The sequence below is a fragment of the Aquila chrysaetos genome, chromosome 1 (genome assembly GCF_900496995.4).
Source record: "Aquila chrysaetos chrysaetos chromosome 1, bAquChr1.4, whole genome shotgun sequence".
Taxonomy (NCBI): Eukaryota; Metazoa; Chordata; class Aves; order Accipitriformes; family Accipitridae; genus Aquila; species Aquila chrysaetos.
In genome coordinates, this window is record NC_044004.1 from 36,302,941 (window position 1) to 36,316,544 (window position 13,604).

At 37.5% G+C, this 13,604-nt stretch overlaps 1 protein-coding gene across 21 annotated transcripts in view; it reads left to right on the forward strand.

Annotated features, from left to right (window-relative positions):
• Positions 1-13,604, forward strand: part of SORBS2 (sorbin and SH3 domain containing 2) — an 87,571-nt gene that overhangs the window by 69,414 nt on the left and 4,553 nt on the right. For 16 of the 21 annotated variants that reach the window (XM_030000492.1, XM_030000662.1, XM_030000578.1 and 13 more), the window contains 2 exons: positions 145-348; positions 12,152-12,201. In XM_030000492.1, coding sequence (XP_029856352.1) covers positions 145-348; positions 12,152-12,201 — 254 coding nt within the window. Of the gene's footprint in view, positions 1-144; positions 349-3,729; positions 4,522-5,540; positions 5,736-8,440; positions 8,549-12,151; positions 12,202-13,604 lie in introns of all 21 variants that reach the window. The other 5 variants (XM_030000318.1, XM_030000404.1, XM_041124039.1 and 2 more) reach the window with 2 other exon arrangements.

The following is a 13,604-nucleotide window of genomic DNA, read 5'->3' on the forward strand; positions in this document are numbered from 1 at the left end:
AATGTGAAAATGGAGACAACTCTCAAGACTGATGGGAAACAGCACTGCAGGGAAAATAATACTGTGTGTTAAAATAATATCTACTATTCAAAAAATTAACTTACAATGTATCTGCTGATAACTCATTTTCATAATGCATTTCAGGGAGACAGAGTAATTCTTCTTAAGCGAGTTGATCAAAACTGGTATGAAGGTAAAATACCAGGAACCAACAGACAAGGCATCTTCCCTGTTTCCTATGTAGAAGTCATCAAAAAGAATGCATCAAAAAGTGTTGATGACTACCCTGATCCTCCAATACCCCAAAGTTATTCTAGTGACAGAATACACCATTTAAGTTCAACAAAGGTAAGGATTTTTTTTTCTTTGCTATCACCCCTAGAGTGGGCTTAGAAGGACCTCAGATTTTTTTTTGTTAATATAAGATAATACATTATTTATGCATTAAGTACACTACATTTTCTTTCCTGTGTAGGTAGAATTGCATTACTAACTTGTTATTAAAGTATTTTAATAGCTGAGTGTGTGTTTTACATTCTGCCAGGACTTTTGCTCTTTTCTTCATTAGCTATTACATTATTGAGAGTAGGGCCAGGCAAAATTTGGGCAGAAGAATCAAGCTGACAGAACAAAATTTATTTGGGAATCTTAGACAGAATTTGAGCATTTTAAGCATTAAGGATATGTCTAGCAGACTTTTCGTAGTGCAATGTGAGACATTCCCATAACACAGTTGTCCTAAAAGCCTGCAGTCCCATAAGCATGCAAAGCGCAAGAGAGGGCAGTTTGCGTGGGGACACAGCTTGCGGAGACCAGTTCTGTGCCTTTCAAAGTAAAGGAGAACAACTAATTCTTCTGTACTATAACCTTCCTCCTTTTGCCATTCACACTCTAGAAGGAGGCTTGTTGGTACAACCGAGGTTCTTCGGAGTGGTACAACAACAGTGATAGTTTTGTTTCATTTGGTAGTGAGGCAAATGTCATCACATTGTCAATGAACTTCGATTCAGACCTTTATAGTTGTAATTTTTCACACCAAATGTCCATTGTAGGTTCTGAATTCTTTTCCTTCCTAGTCTATATAACCACCACAAATCATACTACAGGATGTTGCAAAAAGATTCCTGTATTCCAATTTATCATTCACTTGTGAGATTTCACACTCACCTGTGCGGAGAACATAACCTCTTTGGCAGTGATAGAAACTAAGAAAGTTTGTGCATACAAACTGTGATTAGCATTAACATATTATCGATGATTTTGAACGCTCAGGATGGAAACTTTTCTAAATCTTCCTCTTTACCTTTGTTGTTTATCTCTTCAGCATGGGCGGTGGGTTTTGTGTGCAATTATAAACTTCTTATCCTGCTATTAATCTCTATTTGTTTCACTTGGTTTTGTCCCCTTTTCTACTTTCATATACTTGCATACTGGTGCTCATTTACGTGCTCAACTTTCAGATAAGTTCCACATTTATTTGCAGCTTTGGGGACAGCTACCAAAAGATGTCATTTATAGACAACAGTGGCCTCTGAAAATACTGCTTATGACTAAACAATAGTAACTGGGTTTGGACAGTTGCTAGAACAGGTCTTGTCTGGTTTTCCAGAACATGTCACAACAGAGAACTAGCTCCTCTCTCTTCCATTCTGACAAAACTGTTGAACTGAAGTAGCATCAAATTCTGTAGCTGCAGACTGAGGTATTGATAAGCTAGGGCCCCTTATTATTACAGGAACTTAGAGGTTCCTGAAGGCAAGTCGAAAGTATGAGGCAGCTTAGGTGCTCCATATTACAGAGCTGTCTCTCTCTATTTGGAGATGCCTCTCTCCCCATTTTCTATGGAGCAGGCTTGCTTCCTGCAGCTAAAGCTGGTGTTTGTGCAACCCCTATAACCTTTGTAGAGCATAGGTGATGCTTCAGAGCATTTGCATTCAGATTACAGAACTGTCCTGCCACTATTATTAGGTTAGTTATTACTAAATTAGTTCTCTAGGGGAGGAAAGTGGAAGAAGCCTTTTTTGTAACAGGAAACTTTTGCAATCATCTGGTTCTAGCATAAGTCAAAAAAAAAAAAAAAAAAAAAAAAAAAAAGCTTCTACTGACACTCCTAAGTAGACATCTTGTTTCTGAATTCAGCTATATTCAGAAATGGCAATACCATGTAAGAAGACATCTTGTTCCTGACTAACTAGAAGGACTTTAGCAGTCCTGAAGGTGTTCTGGAGTTTACCGCAATTACTGATATCACTTTTCCTATTCCTTTGGAGCTTTTTAGCACGTATCACTCCCTGGTGCTAGAGCAATTGCACTAAACTTCCCTGGCCTAATGGCAATGAAAATAAATAAGTAACAGAAGTCAGGAGCAAGCTTTCCTCTCCTTAATTTGGCCTAGACCATCTATATCTTTAGCTCTAGTGCAGCCTGTAGTCACAGGAAACTAAGAAGGGCAATGTCTCCTCAGCAGTATTATTGACCTTAAAACCACAGGTTAGAGGCCCTTCTTCAAGAGGAAAGATGAGGGAAAGAGATTAAGTATTGCTTGTAACAGCCTAGCTATGTTTTAGCAGACTGCATTGTGTCAGTCTATGCTGTTTACTTTGGTACAGAAGACTCTGTAACAAAGGTTTTCCTAACTATAAAATAAAGCTATTTGCTTCAAGAAAACTCAAGCAGAAGGTAAGTAAATTAACCTTCCTATTCTGCGACATTAATTTAGTCTTTTGAAATTATTTTCCTATTCTAGAGTAATACTTAAAGTCTAAAGTAGTCCAGATTACTTAGAGAGATGTACATCTAATTATTCTGGATAATTCTAACAATGAAATCAAAAGATTTTTCACTCAATTTTAATTTTGAGGATTAATAGTAACAAAAATGCATTTTCAGTATTTATTGAAGCAATGGATATCTACTGATGCTGTGTACGTATGACTCACCAGTCTCTCATTCTTACAAAAGGACGTTTCTTTTACCAGAAGGATACTTCAATCAATATTATGTAACGGTACTCAAAATATACTGCTGTGTACTGTGCTGTCACTATTTTAAAAGCATTGTTGACTGCCTACATTCAATTAGCATTGAATGTACCTTTCACAAATGTTGATGTCATTTTGAACTAATAGGGTTACTTTTGAAAAAAAAAAATGAATTCTGTAGCTGCTCATGCCTTAATAAAAGTATGCAATGTATTAAAGATGTTTCTTAAACATTTACTCAGAAGTACTAAGAAAAAGTAGAAGTATTAACATTAGGATAATTAGAAATCACCTCTAGTTGTTATAGTTTAAAAGAAATACTTAATGACACCTGAACTGTACTTCTGAAAATGCTATTCTCAAAATATCAGTAATGGTTTGGGGAAAATTACATTAATATTAATTGTATGATTTAATAACCTGTGACAGGCTCAATAACAGAGCACCATAAGTAACATAACTTTAGCAGGTCAAATGCAAGTTGCCTTCATGAATGTAATGATTCAGATCTGTCTTAATGTTTGACATTTAAGCCACAAGCCAGAACCTGATACAGTTTCATTTTTCAAATGTCTTTCTGGCTGTTCTGATTCATGTAGTAATGATTTCAGACACCCGTGCTCACTGAAATGATACCCTATAATCCAGATGATGGCACAGACATTTTTCTTTCCAGTCTACTCATACCCTGGTTCTCTGTCGTGCTTATTTATTTATTTAAATTCCCGTATTTTTCTTATTTTTGAAGTTGCCTCCCCAAGCACTGTCCCCACTTTCCAGACACCTTTCCTCCTCTTGGTCACACATTGATCAAAAGATTCTCCAGGCTGCCACTAGTGACTGGTTTTCAAGGACTGTTGGTTTTTCACCTTCAAGCGTGTGCATCTCACCTCCTCCACCGTTTCCAGACAGTTTTCTTTGTGACTTAGAAGAACTCAATTCTTTGGCATTAACAGTACCCCAATCTGTAGCAATCTCCCCAGGTAACAGCATTCACCAAGTTAAGGATGATCACTTTATTCCAAATACAGAGGTCTCTCTCAGCTCTCCTACAGCTCTTCCTTTGTCCTTTCTTCTGTCTACCTCTGTCTCATCTTCAGCCAGCTCATCTCATGACATAGCATGTAAGCATACCAGCAACAATACCAAACCAGGAAAAGATAAAGACTTGAGAGGTATACTTGACTCTCCAGTTATCGAAGTACCTGGAGACTTGTCAGATACTACAAGAGAAGTTGAACATGTTGGCACTATCTGTAACATCCCTTCGCCACATGAAGGTGGTTCCGTCTCCAGAGCGCTAGCCGCACCTGCTGAAAATGAAGAGGAAATCTGTACTGCAGATCTGTCAGTTAATACAGGGGATCAGTCAAAGCCTCAAGAACCAGATTTCTACAGAGGAGCACAAGACACAACAGAAGAACTGACAAGACTCTATATAGAGGAGGATCTGGGACAAGACAATTTAGAATTCCCAGTAGCAAGTGGAGGAGACTCCATGGTATGTTATGAAGGATACACTTCACCGAATATTGATAAGGTATTTCAATTTTGGGAAAACCCTGGCTTCTGTGTTCAGATAGCTTACTCCATATAATTACTCTCTGCCTTTTCTTGTATTTACATTTGTATTGCGCCCAGGCACAGTTTGATACTATTGTATTCGATAAAAATTGCCAGTGTTAGGGGATAGTCTCTTCTCAGAAGCAGGCATATACACCATTTTAAGTTCTACAGTGTATCAATTCTGCTGGTCCTTTCCCTTCTGTCCTTGCTAGCTGCCATCAAGCTTCTGATGTGAAAAGCCAGTGAACCATTTTCCTCACTGGCCCATTACATGCCACCCCTTTTGAGCCAGAGGCCCCAGCAAGCAAATGCTATGAACAGCCTTCAGAGGGAGGGACATGCTTCCTGCAGAGACTCAGCGGTTTGTACTTCACATGTGTCACTTCACCAGCTGATATATTTATAGTAGTTATAAGAATGCGACTAATAATAACAGATCAGATTATGTTTGGCAGTTAAACAAATGCTTCCCCTAAAGCCCTCCCCGGTTCCTCTTTGGGACAGTACAACACTGAACTGTCCCAAATGTGTGCTAGCCATTAAATGCCAGAATATTGCTACACAGTTTGCGTGGTTTCTAGGCAAAGTTTTAGAACAGACTTTTTCTGTCCAGCACTTATTTAAACAGACTCTTCAGGCAGTTGCTTTGGCTGGCACATGCAAACGTGTAAATCAGACGCTTAGGACGATATGTTTTAGGCCAAATGTCAAGCTAGTTAATTAGCAAGATTTTGCAGGCTGCCTCTACCATTACTTGACCTGAAAAACACAGGAGAAAACCGTTAAGAATAGAGATGAAGTCCACAGCCACAAATGGCAACTTGTTTTGATTTCTGAGGGAAGAATTTTCATCCAGAAAAGTAGACTGACTAATAATAAAATTAGCATCACATTTCTGACTGTTCAGGTTAGTTACATGACTCCTTATTGAGTATTTTATGTCCTTCACAGCTGGTTTTATAGTACAATTCTTGTTTTTCTTAAACATTTAAGCCAGCTCTACTTTCCGTGGGAACATCAGGAGAGTCCGATCCTCCTTTCCACCTTTCTTCTAATCTTCCATTTCACTCTGCCAAGGCACCAACTTCTCCCTCTGTTCCTACAACATCCCCGTCTACTGCTTCCCTCTCACCCCCTTTCCTTTCTAAACCCTTACATCAGCAGGAGAAAGACTCACCAAAGTTAAAGGTAACTGCACATCTTGAGTATGGATTGTTGCAAATCTTCATGTATACTAAATTGCAAGGCTAACACTGAGTTTGATCTTTTCCAGTGTATTGTTTCCTTTACTAATATTAAATAACATAGTATTAAGATAGGCCTTCTTCAAATGAAACACAAAGTAAAGCTATAACCATTATGATACAATGAAATAGATTAAGGAGATAGCAGGCAGGAAAGCAGAAAGCCTTCAACTCAGTTTCAAGTCCATACCAGGACATCAGCAACTCTTACTTAATTGAAAGAAACAGAATCATATTCAAGTACGCAGAAAATAAGTAACATTTGTAGTTTAAAAGTGTTTTCAAGTTCAATCCAAAGCCTGGGAGAACAGTTGTAACTTTCACAGTAAAGCACCACTGCAGAGGGTCATGTTCTAAATACCAATTCTGTTAGTCAAGGACTGGACAAAGATTATTCCCTCTTCAGGACTACACTTTGTGTCAGCATTGCAGCTCTGTGGCAGAAAAATCTGGAAAGTTGCTCTAGACAGACAAAGTCAATTCCCAGTGCTGACTTCTATAGTGTCGATTTGCTCATGAAAAGGAGAAAAAGTCATGTAAAAAGTTTGAGAAACTATCCTAGAAGAAGTGATCATTACATTTATGGCAAAAAAAACACCCATATTTTTTAAAAAATTTACCACATCTTACAATGTATGTTCATGGAAAACCCAGACGTAATGGACTTAAGTCTTAAGGTCCACCAGATCTGCTGGTTTCTTTCTGAAGTAGGGGAGAGCCATAAGGATTCTTTCCAGGGCATGAATCTGTCATGGACTTAGGTATGTTTCACCTCAAAGAAGGGTTAAAACACAGTATGCATTCATTTCTGCAACTTTGAATAATTTATCAGCTGTGCAGTGCTTTTGATAGGTACTTCTTGCATAGCCTAGCCAACAAAATTCAGAAAATTCCTCATCTACACTGAAATTCTTTTTAGGTGACCCTGATACTACGTACCCTTGTTTAAGCAAGGCATATTAATCCCAGCTGGGGAAAAAAAAAAAAAAAAAGAAAAAAAAAGAGAGAGAGAAGGAATACCTGTTTTGAGAGTTAAAAGATCTGCTCCTGGGAACCTCCTAGACAGTGTACTGCTCTTCACTGGGCATGGCAGGAAGGAAGACTCTTAAGTAACCAAGGGGATGACTCCCATCTTGCAGACACAAGAGCCTGAGTACTGAGAAGAACTAGAGGTCTGGGGCGGGGGTTGTTCCAAGAGTTCTAGCTCTTAATTATTGTTTTCAAACCTGGATTATTTTTTAAGTCTAGGGAACAGATTCCTTTGCAAACTTAATCAGCACAGACTTAATCTATTTGAAAATTGTTGAAATTATTAGATACAGTCCTACCAACAACAGATTTTTTTTGTACACTATTTCCAAAATGAGATAAAGATTTATTTCCTCCCAAGTGTAAGCAAACCGTTTTCAGCAGTCAACACTGACTGCATTGCCAGGATAGAGAGTTGGATTAAAATAAGTGTAGCCAGGTTTTGGCTGTCATCATTTCTTGCTCCTTAGTCTACAGGCTGGACTTGAGAAGGAAGGACAGTTCCTATCCTCTTCTCTTTGTGCATGTTGTCCGTGATTAAAGCCTGCTCTCAACTGCAACAGCAGAAAGAACATGAGACATTTCCAGGACTCAAGTATCACAAGTGAAGGGAGGTTCTTCAGAGAGTTCTTGAAACTGTATACTAATACTTTGGTAATTTTTGTTGATATAAAAATACACACATACATATGCATATGTGCATATATATATATATTTGGAATGTGGCTCAAATCTAAAGCATGACCAGGGCTTTGGGCAGTAGAATACAAGGAGCTATGGGTGGGAAGTGTCACTTTGTTCAATGTTGATGGGAGGGATGTGTCCTCCAAAGGAAGAACTCTGAAGACACTTCCCAAGGAGAAATGCTGATGTTTTCCTGCCTCCTTGGCCTCCCTTGATTTTTTTTTTTTTTTTTTTTTTTAATTATTCAACCTCTCAGCTCCTAAGAGGGGGCTTTTCTGTCTTGTCACATTCTACTGGCAAACAGTAACAAATAACAAAGAAAAGGTTTCCAGTGTCAGCACTCCACTCCTCTCACATTCTCCCCAACTCACCCCTGCCCCTGAGAATTCACATTTGCTGCGCACACACCCTTAGGAGCCGAATTCTGACAATTATTTAGCTGATTTATAGTGATATTAACAAAACAAGGATTTTTTCCTTGAAGTACTTTCCATCAAGTATTTACTTGCTTTCTAAATGCAAATTTAAGGTCTATGTTCTGTTTAACAGCACGGAATTACAACATTTGTCATTGGCATCTCGAAAATAGGTTTTTTGTTCTGTGCAGTTGAGCTTTTCTATATTATTAACTGAGCTACTTCAGTGGGTACAATTGCAATAACTTTTCTTACTCCAACTGCATACACTGTGTGTGATTAATCTTTTAACTGTAATGTGTAAGGGCATGTGCCAGAGCAGCAAACACTTGGAAAAAAGATATAGTGGCAACAATGAAAATACCATAGACTAATAGTACCATTATTTGCACCTGTAACACAATTGGTTTTCGTTATCAAGAAAAGCATGTCCAGTTTGCATGTATGAATGAAGCAAGAAAAATCCCATGATGCTTCATCCTTAAACTCTTACTTGACTCAGTTTTTGTGGTTTTTCTAGGCTAATTTAAAGAGAGAGATATTTGTTATGGGTAAACCTCCTCGTAGCCCAGTGATGACTAAGAGATCCTGCAGCTCACCTGTCAGAGGTCACAGCTATTCACACAGGGTATGGTATTGGATGCCCAGTGTGCAATAACAGCATTTCCATAGAAAAGGAGTTCAATGTCTAGTCTTTCAGTATTTTGCTTTTGCCCAAGTGTCTCAATACTATCAGTATGCCGTGTTTTCTTCCTGTTGTGCTTCTGTGCTATGTCTGAGTAAAGCCAACAGGTCTGTGTGTGCCAAAACTTTTTTCATAAATCCATTAGTGTATTGTATCTCTGCAGTACTGCATAGTATTTCCAGTGCTACAAGATTTAAGGGATCAAAGTTCTTCATATTTAGCCTGTTTTTTCCTAAATTACTCCTCTGTTTCAAAGCATTTCTAGTTCATTAAAATCACAGCTTCTAAGCGTCAAGAATTTATCCTTCATTGCATGTATACAGGCTGAATTCTTGTTTTTGAAGCCATGCCCTTCTTTTCAAAATGTTTTGTTGCTGCTATATTATGTTCACTCAGCACTGTCCCTCTTTATCCAAGCATTCTTATTCCAGACTGTCATACTCTTTAGCCTTTCCCTTCATAGCTGTAGTATAACAGTAACATAACTGTAACAATTTTACCTAGCAAGAAAGTCAGATTGTGTAGAGTTTACATGTGTTTCACTCAAAAAGGTGATCTAAATTATGAAAAAAAAACAACCTAAACTGTATGAGAATGAGAATTTATGGGTTATGTTTTACTTTCAGTTTAGGACTACATTATTCTTTGCATTGGTTTCTTAACATTTGGCTTTTAAAACTGATAACGGGATGAACTGTTTTCCATGCTGTTGCTGCTGATTTTAGTTTATTGTCTTTCCTGGTGGTTCCCTTTTTAAAATTTGAATTTTAATTTAAGATATGCAGGTTTGTGTAACTTCTCAAAGTCTTGGCTTTTTGGCAGGCCTCTGTTTGCTACCAGGTATGAGGGGACAGTGTTTTCTTCATTACTGAAGAGAGATAATTTAGTCATAGGAAGGCCAGGATTCTTGTAGTAGCCGATCAACACCATCCCAAAGAACATCCAACTGGGAATAAGATCCATAAAAAAAGGGATTAAGCCTTATTTTAATTTTGCATGTTTCCCCAAATGAATGGCATGTAATCAATATATCGAGAGGACTGTATTGGTCAATGTTTAGTGCACTTGTGTATTTAATTCCAAAACTACAAGAGCACAAATTGTACACCTAATTTGCATGTTCAGGACTATACATAACTATTATATGCAAGCGCATATCTATCGTGCATGAAAATCAGGTGTACAACTGGGACCATTGACTTGACTCCACACTTTTTAATGTTTGGGGGATTAGGCCCTACATTTTTTCCCAGGAAACAGGATAGTGTAGTGAACTGAGCCATAGCTGGAAACTAGAAATCCCAAGCACCAAGAGCTACCTACCAATAGGGTGATGCATTTCATGATATCTCTTGAGCACAATTAGCCCGACCTTGCAACAGTCCCCGTTCTAGCCAATGCCACTGTATATGGGAATGAGAGCTTAGGGAAAGAAAACAGGGAGAAAGCTTCTTGATGTCAGCTGCGGTACTATTGATGAATGCATTTGCATAGAGAACAAGCTCCGAGGTCCCACAGATTACTTCACCCTAGTTTTCCCAGATTCTAATTCCGTCAAAGTTTTCTCTGTAGCAATAACATAGAGTTGAAAATCTTCACTCACCTTGATTTTCTATCATCTGTTTCTACAGTTGTTAACTAGCAATAAAACATTTTAAAGCATTGAAGCATATGCAGAAAAAGAAGATAATACTGACCTATCTAATTTCTTCCTGGCTTGGTATATGTTCAAAGCATTAAATCATTTGTAGTATTGTTTAGGACATTGACTTTTATTGTTTGCAAGAAAAATCCTTAACCTCGGTTGAGTTCTCTTGCATCTCTGACTATCTTTGGCATTCAGCTCAGTTACGGACCTGATGAAAGATTAGCAGAGAGTAAGGTCAGATTCCAATCCAAATACCAAGCAATCTGCCCAGTGGAATATTCTCTTCTTACTTGACAAGCCAACTGTTGAAGGGGGTTTACTGAGAACTGAAATGTCTGATTTGCAGTCTTTATTATTGGATTCTTCAGTAAAAATTATCCATCTTGCTTGTACACTGGCAGAGGAGAGTTAAATGAGGGAGAGAAGAGAGTCAAAGAGTCTAAAAGAAATTTTTTTTACTTTGAAAACCTCTTTCCCACCTAGCTGTCATTAATACTAATAAAATTCCTGTAATCTACCTGCCTGCATCTTTAGTCACCTTTTTAAAATTATACTCGACAGACTGTAAAAATGAAGTGGAGAATGTTCACAATATTTTCTACATGTACACATATAAACATGATGAAAAGAAATCTAACTACTTCAATTTCATCTGGAGATGTTATGGGGGAGGAGGGGGGAAAACATGGTGCATTTTACATTCAATTGATATCATCAGGCTGTAGGTTGTTTACCACAGCCTTCTCCCATCAAAGACCGCATCATCTTCAACAGTAAACTGAAGCGATATGAACTGAAATAGTCAAACCTGAGAAAAAAGAGAACCATGGAGCAATAAGACAAATCCCATGGCTTCAAGATCAGGTTGCAGTTTACTCAATTCATGAAAGAAAGTGCTATGAGCTGCGTTTGATATCCACACTCCCAAAACAGATACGGTTTCCAGACTTGTATCAGACTGTCAGTCTCTACAGCATGACCGTAGGGCATCCTCAGTCAACAGAGAATATGATCACTGCTCACATCAAGAGCTCTCCCGAGCAGCTGCTCCTGCACTGTTTCTGGCCCCAGCCAGATTCTAATCGGTTTAAGTCAATGTCTTTCTAACAAAGATATAGTTTCTGTAGGAGGTTAATATTTTTCACTTCCATTGTGTCCAGATTTATTGGATTATTAGTGGTGAGTAATGCTCCATTAAGAAGGAGAGTAGTTGCTTTCATAAAGCTTTGCACTGGAAATACAAACTACTTTTTCCTCTGAAGTAAAAGTGTTAATTGTTATTTTCACATAATTACATGCTTTCTTTCAAAAATTCTTTCTGCTCTTTACCTCCCAATAGCCTGCATGGCTTTGTGCTCCCCCTTGAGATGAAACAGAATTAATTAAAGCATAGCATGTTACGCCTGCCAAGTTAGTACTCTGTGTGTGTGTAATGTAAATTGGTATGTTGTTTGTCTATGAATATTCTAAATTCTGCCATTAAGTATAGGAGATTTTATTTCTGCTTATCTTAAAAATATACTTCACCCAAGGAATGTGTAATGTTCATCAGTTGCATCTGATTTTTCTAATGCTATTTCTCTTTCACAGTGAAGAGGCAAAAGGGTTCTATTCCAACTTTCTACTATACTATAAATAGAATGGACTGTTGATAAAGTTCACAGTTTTGTTTTAGTTTTTCTTATGTCCTCCAAAAATCAGATCTTTAAACTTGCCAAGATTCTGTTGCTTGCCATGTCTCTTAAGAATTTGTCGTGAGTTGGAGGGGGGGCAGGAGGGAGTGTTGTTTTACGCAAGGTAGAATATGAACTCTCAAGCAACTATGTATCATGCCCCTGTCCAGCTATTTGGACCTTCGACTATAAATCTTTATTACATTTCAAATCATTTCATTTCAGCCACAGCGCCCTGTGCTTGCTCATGAAAACATACACAGTGGGGGGGAACCGTAAGTATACTTCTTGTCTACTAAACCAAAACCTAACATTTAAGCAATAGCTGGCACATCATCAAATAATTTGTTAACCTGCCAAGTACAATTATGAAGAGACTTCAGAAATTTACAGATAACCACATGATGTAGGAAGATATCCAAGACAGTCCCAGAGGGCAAAGCCTTGTTTAATTTACATCAGATTCAGACAGACACGCCAACTTAGTTCTCCATCATTTATACTTAAAAGGGATAATAATTTTGTAAAAATAAAGTTTGACTTTTTTTATTCTCTTCATTTTTACATCTCAGCAGAATGCCAGTTAAAGATTTAACATTAATTCAACTCATCTGCTTTACTGACTTGACACAAATTATTCAGAAACAGTTCTGGATGTAAACAGAGAAAAAAAAAACAACTTGATAATGTTGATTATAGGAACACAGGCTCACACTTTTTGGTGTAATTTACATGTGCGATTTAAAAATTAGATACAAGAAAGCCTTTCTGAAAACTGGAGAAGAACCTAGATCTCAAGTCTTATTTTTACAAACAATGTAAGCACTTGGGATAAAACATATAAAGCTATTTGTGCAAGATTGTAAGATTGTTTTGATCCCCCCCAAGTCTTGCACTCAGGTCCTGCTTCAGTGATCATTGAAACCAGTAGCCATTCTTCCTCTAGCATCAGTGGAGTATGCCCTAACAGATGAATTCTCCTAAACATAACTAAGGCTTTGCATCTAAAAATATTTAAAAGTTTACCTGTTAGTCACTTGAAGAAATGGCAAGAGAGGAGAGAGGGGCAAAAAGTTACCAAATAACTACACCACAGATAATATATAATGAAAATTGGACATTTGGGTTTCAATCTCACTAAAACCACGAGCTCCTGTTGGTTTTGTTGAGCATACTGAAGCACCTAACTCTGTTTTGTAAGCAATAATCATCTAATTACTGTTGTTCAATATAGTTTAAATAGTTCATGACTAAATTTACTTATTCCTAAAATTAAAAATAGAAATCTATTTAAATTGCCAGCCAACCATTCTTTGTCTTGAATATGTATACTGTTAGTGTTACAAATGGTAGTGGAGTTTTCATATTTAAGAAATTCTTAGATTAGCAAAGAAAGAATGAAATTACTATGAAGAAGTTATTAAAATGGACTCTCTAGAAATGACTAAGGTTAGATTTCTAAAGTACAAAGTGTGCTAATTGGGAAGCTCTTGTTACTGTATTTGAGTAAAGTAATTGGCTTGAATCCTATTCATGACACATTACATCTGCAACTCCTGTAGCTTTGGAAGCTGCATTTAATCAGTTTTGGAATATCATCCTAGCTCTGTTTTCCTGGAATAATGATAAGCATGACAGAAAATGTTATTGCCATTTAATTTTTTGCACAGATTGTTCT